At 46.9% G+C, this 19,798-nt stretch overlaps 1 protein-coding gene across 2 annotated transcripts in view; it reads left to right on the plus strand.

The window, feature by feature from the left end:
• The first annotated feature begins 4,766 nt into the window (after positions 1–4,766).
• The window catches only part of PFKFB1 (6-phosphofructo-2-kinase/fructose-2,6-biphosphatase 1), a 31,103-nt gene continuing 16,071 nt past the window's right edge, over positions 4,767–19,798 (plus strand). The window contains exons 1-6 of one of the 2 annotated variants that reach the window (XM_069748349.1): positions 4,767–5,059; positions 11,886–12,011; positions 16,697–16,793; positions 17,804–17,870; positions 18,159–18,233; positions 19,685–19,741. In XM_069748349.1, coding sequence (XP_069604450.1) covers positions 4,909–5,059; positions 11,886–12,011; positions 16,697–16,793; positions 17,804–17,870; positions 18,159–18,233; positions 19,685–19,741 — 573 coding nt within the window. In that variant the 5' untranslated portion in view covers positions 4,767–4,908. The remainder of the gene's footprint in view (positions 5,060–11,885; positions 12,012–16,696; positions 16,794–17,803; positions 17,871–18,158; positions 18,234–19,684; positions 19,742–19,798) is intronic. The other variant, XM_069748350.1, reaches the window with a different exon arrangement.

Raw genomic sequence — 19,798 nt, forward strand, 5'->3', positions numbered from 1 at the left:
GTATAATGACACACACACGCACAGCCCCACGGTATAATGACACGCACACAGCCCCACTGTATAATGACACGCACACAGCCCCACTGTATAATGACAGGCACACGCACAGCCCCACTGTATAATGACAGGCACACGCACAACCCCACTGTATAATGACACGCACACGCACAACCCCACTGTATAATGACACGCACACAGCCCCACTGTATAATGACAGGCACACGCACAGCCCCACTGTATAATGACAGGCACACGCACAACCCCACTGTATAATGACACGCACACGCACAACCCCACTGTATAATGACACGCACACGCACGGCCCCACTGTATAATGATGGGCACATGCAGCTCACACGCACATGCAGCTCACACGCACACGCAGCTCACGCACACGCAGCTCACACGCACACACAGCTCACACACAGACGCAGCTCACACACAGACAGCTCACACACACGCAGCTCACACACACACAGCTCACACACACACGCAGCTCACACACACACGCACAGCCCCACTGTATAATGACACACCCACACAGCCCCACTGTATAATGACACGCACAGCCCCACTGTATAATGACACGCACACACACACAGCCCCACTGTATAATGACACGCACAACCCCACTGTATAATGACACGCACACGCACGGCCCCACTGTATAATGACAGGCACACGCAGCTCACGCGCACGCAGCTCACGCGCACGCAGCTCACACGCACGCAGTTCGCACGCACACAGCTCACACACATGCAGCTCACACACACACACGCACGCAGCTCACAAACACACGCATGCAGCTCACACACACACGCACGCAGCTCACACACACACTCTCCTCACACACACACACACTCTCCTCATACACACACACTCTCCTCATACACACACTCTCCTCATACACACATACACACTCTCCTCATACACACACACACACACTCTCCTCATACACACATACACACTCTCCTCATACACACACACACGCACTCTCCTCATACACACACTCTCCTCATACACACACACACACACACACACTCTCCTCATACACACATCACACACTCTCCTCTGTGGTGCAGGGGCGGCTGATGTCCATGTGCAGCTCTTCAGTTTCTCCTGCTCAGAGCTCTGCACTGTCCCGGCACTTCCCCCGTCTCTCCTTCTCTGCCGGGATGGCAGATGAGAGCAGGAGAAGCTGAAGCTCCGTGCACACACAGGCCGGTATGCTGACCTTTCATCTTGGCTGCTGGCTCTCTCCCTCAGAGACAGTGGCAGTGACGCTTAGGAGCTTGCTCATCGCATACCCCTGCAGCCTGCATGTCAGGGCTGCTAGCGGGATGACACCACCGCGCACTACAGGTGCGCTATGTATTAGTCACTGCCAGTCCTCCAGCAGCCCTGTGCAGCTGCTTAGACACCGGCCCGGGGGGCATATGCATTTCTGCCACCCGGCCCAGCCCGCGCCTGATGCCCCCCATCCTGGTCTAACAGCCCCATCCTGGGCCCCTTCCTGGTATAATGATCCCCATCCTGGTGTAATGTCCTCCTTGCTGGGCACATTCCTTGTATAATGCCCCCATCCTGGTCTAACAGCCCCATCCTGGGCCCCTCACTGGTATAATGATCCCCATCCTGGTGTAATGTCCTCCTTGCTGGGCACATTCCTTGTATAATGCCCCCCATCCTGGTCTAACAGTCCCATCCTGGGCCCCTTCCTGGTATAATGATCCCCATCCTGGTGTAATGTCCTCCTTGCTGGGAACATTCCTTGTATAATGCCCCCCCCATCCTGATCTAACAGCCCCATCCGGGGCCCCTCTCTGGTATAATGATTCCCATCCTGGTGAAATGTCCTCCTTGCTGGGCATATTCCTTGTATAATGCCCCCCATCCTGGTCTAACAGCCCCATCCTGGGCCCCTTCCTGGTATAATGATCCCCATCCTGGTGTAATGTGCTCCTTGCTGGGAACATTCCTTGTATAATGCCCCCCATCCTGGTCTAACAGCCCCATCCGGGGCCCCTCACGGGTATAATGATCCCCATCCTGGTGTAATGTCCTCCTTGCTAGGCACATTCCTTGTATAATGCCCCCCATCCTGGTCTAACAGCCCCATCCTGGGCCCCTCACTGGTATAATGATCCCCATCCTGGTGTAATGTCCTCCTTGCTGGGCACATTCCTTGTATAATGCCCCCATCCTGGTCTAACAGCCCCATCCGGGGCCCCTATCTGGTATAATGATCCCCATCCTGGTGTAATGTCCTCCTTGCTGGGCATATTCTTTGTATAATGCCCCCCATCCTGGTCTAACAGCCCCATCCTGGGCCTCTCACTGGTATAACGATCCCTATCCTGGTGTAATGTCCTCCTTGCTGGGCACATTCCTTGTATAATTCCCCCCATCCTGGGCCCTTCTCTGGTATAATGATTCCATCCTGGTGTAATGTCCTCCTTGCTGGGCACATTCCTTGTATAATGCCCCCTATCCTGGTCTAACAGCCCCATCCTGGGCCCCTCTCTGGTATAATGATCCCCATCCTGGTGTAATGTCCTCCTTGCTGGGCACATTCCTTGTATAATGCCCCCATCCTGGTCTAACAGCCCCATCCGGGGCCCCTATCTGGTATAATGATCCCCATCCTGGTGTAATGTCCTCCTTGCTGGGCACATTCCTTGTATAATGCCCCCCATCCTGGTCTAACAGCCCAATCCTGGGCCTCTCACTGGTATAACGATCCCTATCCTGGTGTAATGTCCTCCTTGCTGGGCACATTCCTTGTATAATGCCCCCATCCTGGTCTTACAGCCCCATCCGGGGCCCCTCTCTGGTATGATTCCCATCCTGGTGTAATGTCCTCCTTGCTGGGCACATTCCTTGTATAATGCCCCCCATCCTGGTCTAACAGCCCCATCCTGGGCCCATTCCTGGCATAATATCCGTTCTACCATTCTTTTCAAAAACCTTAACCCCTTTCATAAATAATTCTCCTTCCCTTCCTCCACTCCCAAGAAGCTGTCCTTGTCTTGTATAGCCTGCAGCTGACTCATGTCCTTGCTGCCATACGCCGCTCCCTCTGTTTGGCCGGCGCCGTGTATTGCAGTGCACAGAGCCGGTGGGTCTCTGCGCAGCAATAACACCTTAGCTGAAATAGGCGCTGGCATCGGCGGCCCCCTCCCGTACAGGCCCAATCATGGTAGCACCCTCTGTGACTGCGATGGTTACGCCCCTGGTCATCAATATCAGATTATTGGGGGGTCACACACCTGGCATGCCCACCGATCAGATATTATTGGCTTCATTTGCCAGATATAAGAAATGGATGGGGGCGAACATTTAGTGGTCGCTGCCGAGTATTGTACTTTATATCCCATTATCTGAGCGTCAATTTCAGCCATTCATTAAAGGTCACAGAGTCCTAGGCAGATGCCTACTCATTGTCACAGCGCTATATACCTCATCCAGCAGTATACGGCCACATTAAAGACACCCCGTTTTTTCAGTAGGAGATAAAAATACCGTTAAATAGGGCCTGAGCTGTGCTTTACAATAGGGTATTTTTTGTCCCCTGATTCCCTACCTATGCTGCCGAAATACATTACAAAAGTGTCTTTTTTCGCCTGTCAATCAGGCTGGTCAGGTCAGATGGGCGTGGTCATTCTCCCCCACATCTTGCTTATGTTCCCGTTGGTGGCGTAGTGCTTCTCGCATGCGCAAGTGCCGAATGCACTGCGCAGCTGTAGAAAAAGAGCGCTCTCGCCGCTATTCAGCGGTTTCTCGGTGGGCGCGGCCATCTTCCTGAGGCCGCGCGTGCGCAGATGGAGTCTCCTGCTTCCCGGGGCTTCAGGAAAATGGCCGCTGGATGCCGCGCGTGCGCAGATGGACATCACGGCGGCCATTTTCCTGAAGCCGAGTTCGAACTCGGTCCATCTGGTCCATTTGTTACCATCTTTTCAGTTAGCCATTAAAAGGTATCAACCACTGAGGACTCTCAATTCTAAATATTTTTCTATTATAAAGTGTCATTTAAAGCTCCGGACCCTCTGAATGTGTGCGACTGTACCCACGTCACCCCCATTAGTCACATCGTGTCCACTACCATCTGTCAAAGCTGAAGCCCTGTCTTATGTAACTACTGGAATATAAAGCACCACATGGCGGGGGAAGGGCATGGACTGACTTCAGTGGGCACCCCCACTGACTGTGCTTTGTTTTCTTTTACAATGCAATGAACCAATTTTGTGCACACTTTTTTTCCCTTTTTTTGTTTTTCTATTTCTTTTGTTCGATTTTTTTTATTATTTTTATTTTGTTCTCCTTTACCTGTTTGATTTTTTCTTTCTCATTTCTTTTTTTTTTTTTGTTTCATTGTTTTGTTTTTCTTTTGTTTCAATTTGGATTTTTTTTTTCCTCTTTCTTTTGTTTGTTTCTTTGCTTTTTGACTTTTTTTTGTTAAGTTGTGATAAATGTCGGCAGGATTAGTAGCTGTGTTTTTCTACAGTACAGATTTTAATCGGCTCATTGCATTTTTTGGGGGGGTGATAATCTGGGTCACTTGGAGATTTTCCCACATGTACAATCTGTCCTAGGCGGCAGAGGTGAATCGCTTCTCTCCTTGGCCATAGTTAGGCCCATTGTTCCGAGGAGCTTGCACTCCATTGACCTGTGAATGGCGGATATGAATCCAGTGCACTGTTCACATTTCTAGTTCCTGGCCTCCTCTGGGTTGGGGATGGTCCCTGTGGGTCCCTCCCATTTTGGCAGGGTTTCTAGTTCAGGAGGAGGAGTGGAGTGACTGTTCAGTCCACACAGCTGGCTATCTGCTCCTACAGATAAGGTACACGAGGTGCCCCACACACAGGGCACGGCCACATCAGGTGCCAGCCCCTTAGGTCATCTGTGGCCATGCAGACCCAGGGCACCGACCCAGATTGTGCTCAGGCACTGAAGACCCAGAAGCAGCAGATGGCTGACATGCTGAGGGAACTGAAGCAGACCAGGCTGCAGAAAATATGGATCCCTCACCAGAGTGAGAGGCTGCAGCAGAGGAGAGGATGTGAGTGCATGGCCCATGGCTGATCCTGGGGCTGGGGACACTTCTCAAGTAATCACCTTGTCTGTGCTCCTTGCTTTTCCTGGCAAATATTAATCTGACCCTACAGGGGTGACATGATGGCGGTGACTGTCAGGGCGAACCGGTACCATGTCCCGGTGATCTAACTGGTGTGCAAAATACTTCAATGCATGTATACAATCATTATCGGTAAATATTTTGCCTTTAGCCTCGGTGTTGCATTGTCTATTGCTGGATGCAGAATTAGTTAACTGAGAATCTGTCAGAGAGCTTGTTGTGATCGGAGAGTTTGTAACTCTTCTTGTTTTCGTTGCTCCTCTTGCCGATTTATGACCACATCAAAGTAGAATATGCCAGGAAACAAACCTTTATCAGTAAATATTTTGCACCTTTTGCCTTCTTTAGCCTCAGTGTTGCATTGTCTATTGCTGGATGCAGAATTAATTAACTGAGAATCTGTCAGAGAGCTTGTTGTGTTCGGAGAGTTTGTAACTCTTTCTGAGCTCCTCTCGCTGCTGATTTACGACCACATCAAAGTACAATATGCCGGGAAACAAACCATTATCAGTAAATATTTGCACCTTTTGCCTTCTTTAGCCTCGGTGTTGCATTGTCTATTGCTGGATGCAGAATTAGTTACCATAACTGAGAATCTGTCAGAGAGCTTGTTGTGATCGGAGAGTTTGTAACTCTTCTTGTTTTCATTGCTCCTCTTGCCGATTTATGACCACATCAAAGTACAATATGCCGGGAAACAAACCATTATCAGTAAATATTTTGCACCTTTTGCCTTCTTTTGCCTCGGTGTTGCATTGTCTATTGCTGGCTGCAGAATGAGTTAACTGATAATCTGTCAGAGAGCTTGTTGTGATCAGAGTTTGTAACTCTCTTTTTCTGAGCTCCTCTCGCTGCCGATTTATGACCACATCAAAGTACGATATGCTGGGAAACAAACCATTATCAGTAAATATTTTGCACCTTTTGCCTTCTTTAGCCTCAGTGTTGCATTGTCTATTGCTGGCTGCAGAATTAGTTACCATAACTGATAATCTGTCAGAGAGCTTGTGATCGGAGTTTGTAACTCTTTTTTCTGAGCTCCTCTCGCTGCCGATTTATGACCACATCAAAGTACAATATGCCGGGAAACAAACCATTTTCAGTAAATATGTTGCACCTTTTGCCTTCTTTAGTCTCTGTGTTGCATTGTCAATTGCTGGCTGCAGAATTAGTTAGCTGAGAATCTGTCAGAGAGCTTGTTGTGATCGGAGAGGTTGTAACTCTTTTTTTTCTGAGCTCTTCACCCTGCTGATTTATGACCACAGAGCACATCAAAACAAAACATGGCAGGAAGCAAAGAGCCTGTAAAGCCCAAACAGGGCAACATTTTTAAGGAAACCCAATTGCAAAAATGAGTTTTAGCCTAAAATACATGCATTTAAAGGGAAAAAATTGTTTGCAAAGGCGGATAACCACTTACAGTGATGGGGTGCTTTTCATGATTTCATGATGTAAGATAATGTAGAATATCTAGTACATCTCAGGTCCAGTTAAAGGGGCCGTGCCATTGAAAAAAAAAACATTTATCCCTAATCCAAAAGATATATAAGTATATAATCCCTGGTGGTCCAGATCCTGAGACCCACATCGATTCCTGAAAATGTGAGGCCTTTGAATGAATGGAGTAAATAGTGAGTAATTACGACCACCAGTCCCATAGACAGTTGATAGCGCGGTGGTCGCACATGCTCAGTACTGCTCCGTTCACACAGGACTTTGGGATCCTCCATGCTCATACATTTATTCTGTGCATACGTGCAATATGTTGTTTATGGGACATCCAATAATAAAAGATTTGATTGTTTTGCGGGCGTCTAATGTCGAGCCATAAACCTGTCACCCTTCAACAAGCGGCTGAAAACTTTCCTATGACCTGTATGGATCTCCATGAGGCATTATTGAGATGTGACACGGCGTGCGTTGTGTGCGGCGTTTCGCCCTGTCGTCCACATGCCTCTGGTTTAAATTACACTCCACGGTCGGAGCTGCTGATCTCTGCGGCACATTTCACAAGCTCTGTAAACACACAAACCTTTTTTTTCTTTTACCCTTATTTAAATACATTTTTGGAACTTTGAGACTTTATGGAGGTGACGGACATTTTTCTTATCTCTGTCCTATGTATGGGGATGTACTAATTTCCTATATTTCATACTACAAAGTCAAAATCGTATATCATAAACCCAGATTATCCCCTGTGCACTCTGTCCATGGTGCTGTTATAGTGGGGTCCTGAAACGGACTCTCCCCCTTCTTCCCTTAATACACACTTGCAGTGGCGTAACTACAAAGTTATGGGCCCCGATGCGAACTTTCAAATGCATCCCCCCCCCACCATGGCAAAATATTTTCCACCCAAATTCACATTTTCCCTATTAATATTGCACACTATAGCTTTATTGCAAAGTTGTATAGTATGACCTCAGTTGCATAACTATCCAGTTCCCCATCCTGGCATATATTTGTCCCCTGTGCTGCCATTGTTATGTAATGTATAAAATAAAATAAACCATTATACTCATCAGAGGCTAACATAGATGTCATGGGGATCCATATAAGAAGTATAATGCACCCCCATAGTCCTCCTTATAGTATAATACACTCCCCATAGTCCCCCATATACTATAATACACTCCTCCATATATTAAAATACACTCCTCATAGTGCTCCATATAGCATAATACACTCTTCGTAGTGCTCCATATAGTATAATACACTCCACATAGTCCTCCATATAGTATAATACACTCCTCAGTCCTCCATATAGTATAATACACTCCTCATAGTGCTCCATATAGTATAATGCACCGCCATAGTCATCCATGTCGTACAATTCACTTTCCATAGTATGATGCACCCTAGTTCTTCATATAGTATAATATATTCCCCATAGTCCTCGATTCAGTATAATGCAGCCCACATATAGTATAATACAGCCACCCCACAGAGTATACTGCAGCCCTGCCATACAATACAATGTAACCCCCATAGAATATAATGCAGCCCCCGTCATAGTGTAATGCAGCCCCTCCATACAGGGGCAATGAGAAAGACACAAGCAAATGGTGACTAGGGGGCAGGGGAGAAGGACACAAGGGGGCTAGGGGAGAAAGGCACAAGGGTAACATAGGGGGGCTAGGGAGCAAGGAAGACAGGCACAAGGGGACACATGGGGGCTAGGAGGCAGGGGAGAAGGTTGCAAGGGGACTAGTGGGCAAGGGAGACTGACACAAGGGGACACATAGGGACTAGTTGGCCAGGGAGACTGACAAGGGGACACAGGGACTAATGGGAAAGGGAGACTGGCACACGAGGACAAGGGACACAAGCATAAGGGGACAAGGGAGACAGGCGCAAGGGGACACACAGGGACTAGTGGGCAAGGGACAGTGACACAAGGCTACACACGCGGACAAGGGATACAAGCACAAGGGGACACATAGGGACTAGGAGGAAGGGGAGAAGGGCACAATGGGACACACAGGGACTAGGGGGCAAGGGTGACAGGCACAAGAGGACACAATGGGACTCCGAGAGCAGAGTAGATTGGGACGCAAGGGCTGCAAGGGGACAGAGGAAGACGGGGGGGAGACTTGGGAGGAGGGAAGAAGGGGGCACAGGGATTACAAGGACAGCGTAGATGGAGAACACACGGTGAGAAAGGGGACAGGGGAGACTTGAGAGCAGGGCAGACGAGTAACACGGGGACGGGGCAGGGAATGCAGGAGGACTCAGGGCACGAGAGATGGAGAGCATTGGGGGACCAGGAACAAGGTGTGTACGGGGGGCCCGGAGGAGCACAATGACCTGAACCTGGGGACCTACTAGGACATGGGGCACGGAAGAGCAGGGAGGAAACGGGGCTGGTGTCACAGGGGGCCAGGGACGCTGGGGGCCGAGACGGCAACACACGGCAGAAAACACACCTCACTTCTGCCGGTCCCGTACACCTCCATGTTCATCCCCGGATCCTCCACATGGCTGAGCCGCTGCGGCATCCCCCTCCTGGGCGGCTCGGTCCACGTGCCCCCCACTAGCTCCGGAGCCGCCTGTTCCCGGTCCCAGCAGCCACCACAAGCTTTGCCAATATGGCAGCCACAATCACCTGTACAGATGCTGCACTGCCTGGGCCCCGCACACAGTGGGTGCACGATGAAGTGATGTCATCACGCACCCACAGTGTCAGAGGCAGAGGGGAATGATGGAAGAGGGAGCATCAGCTGACGCTCTCTCCTCCATCATTGCTTTGAACTGTACCGGCATCATAGACGCCGGTATAGTTCACTGCGGCGGCTGCGACGGTCGGAGTCATGTGCCTCTGACCTGTCGGGACCCTGACTTGCCAGACCCGGTTGCAGCGGCGAACGCTGCGAACGTGGTAGTTACGCCCCTGCCTCACAAACACTACAGATATCACACACACACACACTACAGATATCACGCACACACACACACTACAGATGTCACACATACACACTATAGATATCACACACACACACACCAGCTCATATACACATCTCACACTCTCGACACTTGTAATGGGGTTTCTGTATAGGCAGCAGTCCCTACACATATTAGCAGTGGGTATGAGGGGGTCTCCTGACACTTTTTCTGGAAGCAGATGTCATGAGAAAGAAGGATCATACAATTTCAACATGTCTGATCTTTTGTTTTGATACGATGAGATAAGAGCTGTCTGGCAGCAAGCAGTTTGAGAACACATGCACGCTCGGCCTAAATGAACATGCATGTGATGGTTGAAAATGGCAAAATAAGGGGTAAAACCATCTCTAAATGCCCCCAGACAGTTTTGAAAAAACTTGTCCAAGTATAAGCAATGTAGCCGACACGCTCGGTTTGCCTCATACCCTTTTAACCCTGCTGTTGTCTTCGGTCTGGGGAGACCGATTTTGAACTTTGGTATTTTTTTGGGTGTTCAAGATGTGGTTCTGAAACTTGTGGTTGATTGACTTAAATGAGGATGGGTCAGTCGGCCACAGGTTTCAGAGCCGCATCTTGAATATTTTAAAGAATATTGAAGTTCAAGGTCGGTCGTTTTTGACCGAAGACAATAGCAGGGTTAACCTCTAGAAGCTGGCACAGTTGTATTGGGCATACAGCCCAGCTGGAGATGGCAGCAAGTCTTCAAATGCTACTGCTGCGCATAAGAATGAGACCTTCCTGGCATTCACAAGAACGCCATCTCTATTCACCAGCATGGCAGATGGCATGGTGCCCATGGTCACTGTGCTCACTCCAGTTGTGCAGTAGCCATAATCAGAAGAAATAAAGTATTTATCTGCCACTCAAGTAGGCGTTTATGGTTACTGTCCGGCAAATACACTTATACTATATATCCAGAAATGGCCACAGTCTGGACAATTGTCAGGACATGCGTCCACCAAAAAAAACCTATGCCATGGTAAATGTTTTTATTTTTTTTTTCTTCTGTGTAGAAAGTGCAGTCCAATGCTCCTTCCTATACAGTTAAATTTGAGGACCCACCACTTGCTTAAAAAAAAAAAAAAAAAGATAAGTTAAATATCTTGTAAAAATTCTTGAGCTTCCCTGATTCTGCCACTCTTTTCCATTTTGCGTTGCGTCGCTCCATTGCAGAGATATTTACATTTGTTGCTTTTGGAAAGCAGTATGTGAAATTTCTGCTTGCAGACCAACCGGGCGTTTCTTCAGTCTTCACTGGAGGTGTGCACTTTCACCCCTTCCTCCCAGACACTGCCAATCACAGGCAGCATCAGAGCCTGATACACTGCTAGATCAGCTTCCGAGTTGTGATTACTACCATCCAGGAGGAAACGGTTAAAGCGCACGCCCAAAGATAAAACTCTGAAGAAATGACCAGTTGGCCTGCAAGTAGAAATTTCACATTCTGTGCTCCAAAATAAATAATATGAATATCTCTGCAATGGAGCGACGCAACACAAAACGGAAAAGAGTGGCAGAATCAGGGGAGCTCAGGGATTTTTGCAATGTATTTAAGCTCAATTTGTTTGAGCAAGTGATAGCACCTCTTTTATTCCTCAACAACCCCTTTAAATTGAAAAAAATATATATCCTGAGGAGAGGTTAATAATGTCACATGGGAGGGGTCCAATACTCGGCACCCCACTGATCAGCAGTGATTAGCTTCGGTAGCTGGATGTAAAGACTGAATGGAGCTGAACAGCTCAGGTCAATGTGTAGCATCTGCTGCTGAGAATCGCAGATCAGCTCCTATCAATTCGGAGCTTATCTGCTGTTCCTGGAGTGGGTCATTTTAGAGTCCTGTTCTCAGGATCGGAAATGGTCTCACTGGTTGGAGCCCTTGTGATCAGCAAGTTTTCGCCTATCCTTTAGATAGGCAATAACTTGCAAAAATGGAAATAACCTGTTCATTAGGGAATTTCTATACTGGAAATAAATAACTCAACCTTTTCCACTATTTAATGAAATTGACCTTTTTCCACTATTCCAAGGAACCTCCAACTTCTTGGGAATTAGTGTAGAGGTTCAGCGAAAAAAGGTTGGCTGGGACTGAGCTGTTTCTGTGAGAGAGAAAAAAACTGTTTTGTTTTTTTTTTAATACTTTTTTTTTCCCTCTACATTGAGTATCAGTAAAAATTAGTTTTCCATGTCCCCTACCGAATAAAACGTTAGGGGGCTGTAGCTCCTGTCATCAAGTTCTGGGAGCCTTTGGTTGATGAAAAACATATTTGATTGGCCAACATTAAAGATCCTCACCCGTCTTTTGCAGCCTCTATACCTCAGTTCACCAACTCCCCCACGATGATCATCATGGTGGGGCTCCCTGCCAGAGGAAAGACGTACATCTCCAAGAAACTCACCCGCTACCTCAACTGGATTGGAACCCCAACAAAAGGTAAATGTCTACACCAGTGGAATGGTGCCACCGTCCTCATTTCCATCACCTTACATTCCCCTATGTTTTTCACAGTCCAAGAATAATCAGATATTTGGCTTCTTATAACAAGACTGCGACACTTAAAGGGAACCTTTCGGGACAATGTTACTACTGCATATACAGTTATATGAAAAAGTTTGGGCACCCCTATTAATCTTAAGCTTAATGTTTTATAAAAATAATTTTTTTTTGCAACAGCTATTTCAGTTTCATATCTATATACATGATTGTCTAAGGGGTACTTCCATCTGTCTGTCTGTCCTTCTGTCACGGATATTCATTGGTCGTGGCCTCTGTCTATCATGGAAATCCAAGTCGCTGATAGGTCGCCGCAAAACAGTCACGACCAATCAGCGACGGGCACAGTCCGGAAGAAAATGGCCGCTCCGTACTCCCCGCAGTCAGTGTCCCCGGCGCCCGCTCCATACTCCCCGCAGTCAGTGTCCCCGGCGCTCCGCTCCCCGCAGTCAGTGTCCCCGGCGCTCCGCTCCCCGCAGTCAGTGTCCCCGGCGCTCCGCTCCCCGCAGTCAGTGTCCCCGGCGCTCCGCTCCCCGCAGTCAGTGTCCCCGGCGCTCCGCTCCCCGCAGTCAGTGTCCCCGGCGCTCCGCTCCCCGCAGTCAGTATCCCCGGCGCCCGCTCCATACTCCCCTCCGGTCACCGCTAACACAGGGTTAATGCCGGCGGCAACGGACCGCGTTATGCCGCGGGTAACGCATTCCGTTACCGCCGCTATTAACCCTGTGTGTCCCCAACCTTTTACTATTGATGCTGCCTATGCGGCATCAATAGTAAAAGAAAGTAATGTTAAAAATAGTTAAAAAAAAAAAAACCTGCTATACTCACCCTCCGTTGTCCGCTGAGCCGCTCGCGCCTGCCGCCATCTTCCTTTCCCAGCGATGCTTTGCGAAATTACCCAGAAGACCGCCAAGTCATATGGGTAATTTCGCAACGCATCCGGGGAACGCAAGATGGCGGCAGCCGCGCGGCCATCTGCACAGCGCCGTTGGATCCCAGGAAGTGGAGAGACGGGACGCTGAGGAGCAGCGACAAGAATGGTGAGTATGTTCAACTGCAAGGGGCCCTCGGATCGTTAGGTGAGTATGTTTATTTTTTATTTTTTTAACCTGTGACATACGTGGCTCTGTGCTGTATACTACGTCGCTGTGCAATATACTACGTGGCTCTGTGCTGTATACTACGTGGCTGGACAATATACTACGTGGCTCTGTGCTGTATACTAAATGGCTGGACAATATACTACGTGGCTCTGTGCTGTATACTATGTGGCTGGGCAATATACTACGTAAATGGGCAATATACTACGTGGACATGCATATTCTAGAATACCCGATGCGTTAGAATCGGGCCACCATCTAGTATCTAATAACTGTTGGACACAGTAATGTTTCTGCCTTGAAATGAGGTTTATTGTACTAACAGAAAATGTGCAATCTGCATTCAAACAAAATTTGACAGGTGCATAAGTATGGGCACCCCACCAGAAAAGTGACATTAATATTTAGTAGATCCTCCTTTTGCAAAAATAACAGCCTCTAATCGCTTCCTGTAGCTTTTAATGAGTTCCTGGATCCTGGATGAAGGTATTTTTGACCATTCCTCTTTACAAAACAATTCCAGTTCAGTTAAGTTTGATGGTCGCCGAGCATGGACAGCCCTCTTCAAATGATCCCACAGATGTTCAATGATATTCAGGTTTGGGGACTGGGATGGCCATTCCAGAACAGTGTAATTGTTCCTCTGCATGAATGCCTGAGTAGATTTGGAGCGGTGTTTTGGATCATTGTCTTGCTGAAAGATCCATCCCCTGCGTAACTTCAACTTTGTCACTGATTCATAAACATTATTGTCAAGAATTTGCTGATACTGAGAGGAATCCATGCGTCCCTCAACTTTAACAAGATTCCCGTTGCCGGCATTGGCCACACAGCCCCAAAACATGATGGAACCTCCACCAAATGTTACTGTGGGTAGCAAGTGTTTTTCTTGGAATGCTGTGTTTTTTGGCCACCATGCATTACGCCTTTTTGTATGACTAAACAACTCAATCTTGGTTTCATCAGTCCACAGGACCTTCTTCCAAAAAGAAATTGGCTTCTCCAAATGTGCTTTTGCATACCTCAGCCAACTCTGTTTGTGGCGTGCTTGCAGAAACTGCTTCTTTCGCATCACTCTCCCATACAGCTTCTCCTTGTGCAAAGTGTGTTGTATAGTTGACCGATGCACAGTGACACCATCTGCAGCAAGTTGATGCTGCAGCTCTCTGGAGGTGGTCTGAGGATTGTCCTTGACTGATCTCACCATTCTTCTTCTCTGCCTTTCTGATGTTTTTCTTGGCCTGCCACTTCTGGCCTTAACAAGAACTGTACCTGTGTTCTTCCATTTCCTTACTATGTTCCTCACAGTGGAAATTGACAGATTAAATCTCTGAGACAGCTTTTTGTATCCTTCCCCTGAACAACTATGTTGAATAATCTTTGTTTTCAGATCATTAGACAGTTGTTTTGAGGAGCCCATGATGCCACTCTTCAGAGGAGATTCAAACAGGAGAACAACTTGCAAGTGGCCACTTTAAGTAGCTTTTCTCATGATTGCATACACCTGGCTATGAAGTTGAAAGCTCACTGAGGTTAGAAAACCAAAAAAAGTGCTTTAGTAAGTCAGTAAAAAGTAGGTAGGAGTATTTAAAACAAGAAAATGATAAGGGTGCCCATACTTATGCACCTGTCAAATTTTGTTTGAATGCAGATTGCACATTTTCTGTTAGTACAATAAACCTCATTTCAAGGCAGAAACATTACTGTGTCCAACAGTTATTAGAGATATGAAACTGAAATAGCTGTTGAAAAAAAAAAACAATTTTTATAAAACATTAAGCTTAAGATTAATAGGGGTGCCCAAACTTTTTCATATAACTGTATTAGTATGGCTGTATGTATTGTAGAACAACACGAATGATACCTATTTTGTAGTAATCCGATGTGCCAGCGCTGAGATATCAAGCTATAAAGCCACATGCAAATGAGCCTGGAAGTGCATTGGGGGCGTGTTAATACATTCTGCTCACAATGCACTTCCTGGTTACTTTGCATATGATTTCAAAGCTTGATATCTCAGCACTGGCACATCTGATTACTACAAGATAGGTATCATTTTTATTGTTGTACTAAGAGCTATATAGCTGTATAACTAGTTTCAGTAGTAAATTCTCACTGAGAGTTTCCCTTTATGAAGGACTTTATCACCTATCCACAGAGTTCCCCCAGCTTGACTAGAATAGATTGTGGTAGTCAGCCCTGACGATCTGGCTCACTGCAACAAGATGGCAAGGTAGAGTTTGAATGGATCAGCGAATGTATATGGGGCTGATGGATGACCAAGTATATCTCTTTACTGTTTCCATTAGCTCCACAGGCATGGGATGGAGCGGCAATGATCACTCCTCATTTCATTCTCTGCCTCGCTAGGATCATGCAGTGAAGAGGAATCCAGTAGAGATCAGGACCCCCGTTCTAGTGATCACTGGGTATACCAAAAGTGGGGGAGCCCCAACATTCATACCCGGTGATGGATTATTGTTTTTCGAGGGATAACCCCATTGGGTTAAGACGTTAAAAATTATATTTCCAAAAGTTTAACAAACGCCCATAGTAAAAGGAATAAATAAAAGGTACCCTTCCTAAAGTCAATCTACATCTTTTTTTTTTCTTGCTGCCTTTTCCAGAAAATAGGAGTAAAAATGCAGCATTTTGGAAAATTGCTGCAAAAGAAAAAACAAATGACACTGCAGATGTAGTTTTTGAAGCCACCCATAAAGGGATTTTTCAGCAGCACCTACTTCCACTTTGGAGGTGATGCTACTTTCCCACGCACCTTCCATAACATTCGCGCCCGTGTCTTATCCTTATGACCAGTACCGGCTGAACGTGCGTGCGTCTGCCCAGATGTGCGGGGTCGTAAGGTCATTGGCACTACCTGCCTCCGATGCGGACGTGAACGGGGCCGGATACCCCTTTAGGCCTCCAGATATGCCAACAAGCAAATTTTGAAAAATTCTGTAAAACTTGGAGAAGTTTCCATTCTACAATATTTAAAATTTGACATAAAAATACCTACGGGGACATAGTCACGTTAGATTTAAGGCACCCCAGAAACTGTTAGTCCAGGATTCACCACTCCTGACATATCTGTTTTGATCAATACCTATATTCTACGAGAAGTAACATTTCTGGAGACACTGTACCTCTGTTATTCCTCCTGGAAATCTAGACGAAGTTGACAACTGGGAGCTACCACTGTGCCCTGTACCTTGGGGGCGGTCTGGAACACTCAGATTTGATTGGGCAATGTGCAGCAACCGGTAACACCCAGTTGTTCATAAATTTCCAATAGGAGCAACAGAGGCAGGGTATCCTAAGATTTTACTGTGATCTTGGAAGCAGCTGCAGTGGAACCTGAATTTCTGAAATTTCAGGTTTTAGGCTGAGCAATTGGTGACGTCCTATAACGCATGACAACCGAGGATATCCTAGGACGTTCAGCCCGGCCGTCCTCTCCCTGAATGATGACTAACACCTTTGCTTCATTTTATGGTCTCCGCGCTGACTTGTCTCCTCTCTCCATAGTATTTAACGTGGGACAGTACCGCCGGGAGGCCGTGCAGACTTATAAAAACTACGAATTCTTCCGCTCTGACAACCAGGAGGCCATGCAAATCCGAAAGTGAGTGTCAGCCTTGTCTGCAGGCGTGAACTTTCAGGACGTTTCTCTTCTTACCATATTTATATATCACTAATACAGTCATTGGGAGCAATTCCTTCATTGTTAATTGCTAGTTAAGCAACTGTACAATATTTTCTGCATATTTGTACAACTTGGTTGTACGGGGTTAATAAAACATGGCTGACACACTAGGACGGAGTTATAAATCCAGCTCTGGACTCTAATACTATCAGTACTGACCCCGAGTTACAGTCTGTAATATTCCCCATGACATAGAAAAATAGATTGTTTTTGTATAATTCTATATTCTGTCATTCCTCTGTTATTCCTCCCGACAGCTTATGAATAAATTGACAAGTGGGTGTTACCAGTGAAATCTCATTGAAGGGGCGTTTCCCTATATAGTCTGATGCCTGCAGCGCTAATTGGTCAGTATCAGAATATGTGGAGACACACCCCCCGACTGACAACGCCCAGATGTCACTTTATTCATACATCTCTAGGAAGAATTACTGAGGGACTGCACAACGCAGCTATAAGGGATGATGATCCAGGTTTGTTTTACCCCCAAAGGAAATACAAGCATTTATTAAGACTGACATTTAATGCAGCTCTCCTGAGATGTTATTTTAGTTCCTAGCAGGCACAAAATGGGTGACCTTAAAGGGAAAAAAATGATTTTAACCTACAGATATGGGGTTAATCAGTGCAGTGCATAGGCCGCTGGACTCTTTCCTGCGGTATCCCTGGCTCTTCTTTTGATTAGCCGGCCTGGTACAACATCATCGTTGCCTTGTGACAACGAGCCAGGACGCCTAAACGAAAGAAGAGCCAGGGATGCTGGAAAGTAAGTGGCAGATCTCCCGTCTCACAAGCGACCACAGAAATGGATCTTAATTCCTATGATCATATCACAAAACGACTGTTCAAACCAAGCACAGGCACTCCCACCTCCTCTTTCTTGATTGACAGCCATTGTTGACCTAAGCTTTGTCTGTGATCTTTTACAGGCAGTGTGCACTGAACGCCCTGAGAGACGTCCATACTTATCTGACCAGGGAACAGGGACAAGTAGCCGTAAGTAATGTGATAAAATACGTGCGATGTAGCAGAGGTGTGTTTGCCATGTAGCTCTCCTGCTGTGTCGTGAAAACTTCCTAAAGCCTGAGGATCCAGGTGTAATCCCACGATCAGACTGGTGGGCGATCATTAGGTACAATGCCTTTGCAGGAGAAGACGCAGCATGCCACAGGGGAAAATGCGGTATGACATGGCGCCCATTCCGATGATTGTCCATCCCTTTAATTCTTGGATATATGGAGTCGCTCTGCACGGATATGTAATGGATTGAAATCTATATTTTAGGTCTTTGATGCCACCAACACCACTAGAGAAAGAAGAGCCATGATCCTGCAGTTTGCAAAGGAGCGCGGCTTCAAGGTACTGTCTACAAGGAGCCGCTTATACACATTGGAGCCTCCTGATTATAGAATGTGGGCTGATTTTTTTGTGGAATTGACCATTAAAGTTGTTGCCCAGTGCTGCTCACTTCATCAGAGGCGAGCAGTGCCGGTAATGGGAAGACCCCACACCCCTCACAAAGACACATGCATGGTTCCTAGTCATTAGTAAGACACGTACGTGATACCTGCCAATCGTGGACCCATCACCAATGATGTGGAAACGAGCGACACAGGAATACCCCATTAAATTAGGTCAGCACAAAATGACTGTTCCAACCAAGCACAAATTGTCAAAGCCCCCTTGGCTTGGCCGAGAGGTTCAGAGACCTTTCCTCCTACTTGTTTTGCATCCATCTCCACCTTCCTCCAGCTCCTGTCAATCAAGAAATAGAAGCGTGGAGACAGAATGAAAACAAGCTGGTAAGAACACAACGTACGTTTTGGCCACTCCTAGGGTGCACCGAACGCCTGTGCTTGGTTTGGCAAGATTTTTTATATTGGTGGTCATTGGTGATTTACTTTCCACAAATGACAAAATATTCCCTCTGCATCATTAAAGGGGCGGTTTTAGGGTAGGCACTGGTGGCATATCGTTAGGGTTTGCTAACAATGTCCAGTCTGCATTGTGGCGATCTGGAGGGTTAAAGCAGTTGGAGTCCCAATGGGGCAGCAAGGATAGGAAAATGTCCCATTATATTGATTTATTTTAGCCAATGCGCAGACATGTTTTTTTTTCTACTAGATTACAAGGTTTTGTGCCCCTGGCAGCTTTGCATTAGCAGTGATGTAATATGTGTGGAGCCCGTGCTCTTTAATACCCTGTCCTCATAGACGCTCTTGTGTCATATGTCTGGCTACAAATAAACTAGGTCCATTGCAAAATCCCATTTTTGCCGTGGATAATTGCCAGTAGTGAATTGATCTTCAGTTTTGTACCCGGGAGTGTAATTAATACGAGCTGGCGAGCAGCATTAAAGTGACCGCCGCCATGCTTTACTGCACGGCCAGCCATACATCGAGTGATCAAATAATCCACTGCAGAGAGTAATCCGTTTATAATCCCCGTAATGAACCCTGGACAATGTCTGAGATTTAGACGAGTACACATGGCATCGATCATACAGCTAACCCTAGGAGTGTCACCGGATTATTTCCTCCTGATCTTTCCATGTACAGCTGGGAAATAGGCTGAGGGGGCTGGCCTTGACTATCTACTGTAGACAGGACAGAGGGGGGAGGCTCCTGCTGCAGCTAACTAACAGCCAACTAACAGCCACATGCATAATTTTATTGTAGAGACCGTGTAAATCGGCCGGGTAAAGGTGACTGCTGATTGTTGGCTATGGGCCAGTTCGGGTTGGTTACTTTGGACTGTGTATCGGACTTTTTTATTCAATAACTTCTCTCTTTTTTTTCCCCACTCATAAGGTTTTCTTCATTGAATCGATCTGCGATGATCCAGACATCATTGCTGAAAATATCACAGTAAGCTCCATGGATCGTAGATGGAAATAATGATGTGCCGGAACCCATTCTTACATT

Source organism: Ranitomeya imitator, chromosome 2, assembly GCF_032444005.1.
Source record: "Ranitomeya imitator isolate aRanImi1 chromosome 2, aRanImi1.pri, whole genome shotgun sequence".
In the NCBI taxonomy this organism is placed as follows: Eukaryota; Metazoa; Chordata; class Amphibia; order Anura; family Dendrobatidae; genus Ranitomeya; species Ranitomeya imitator.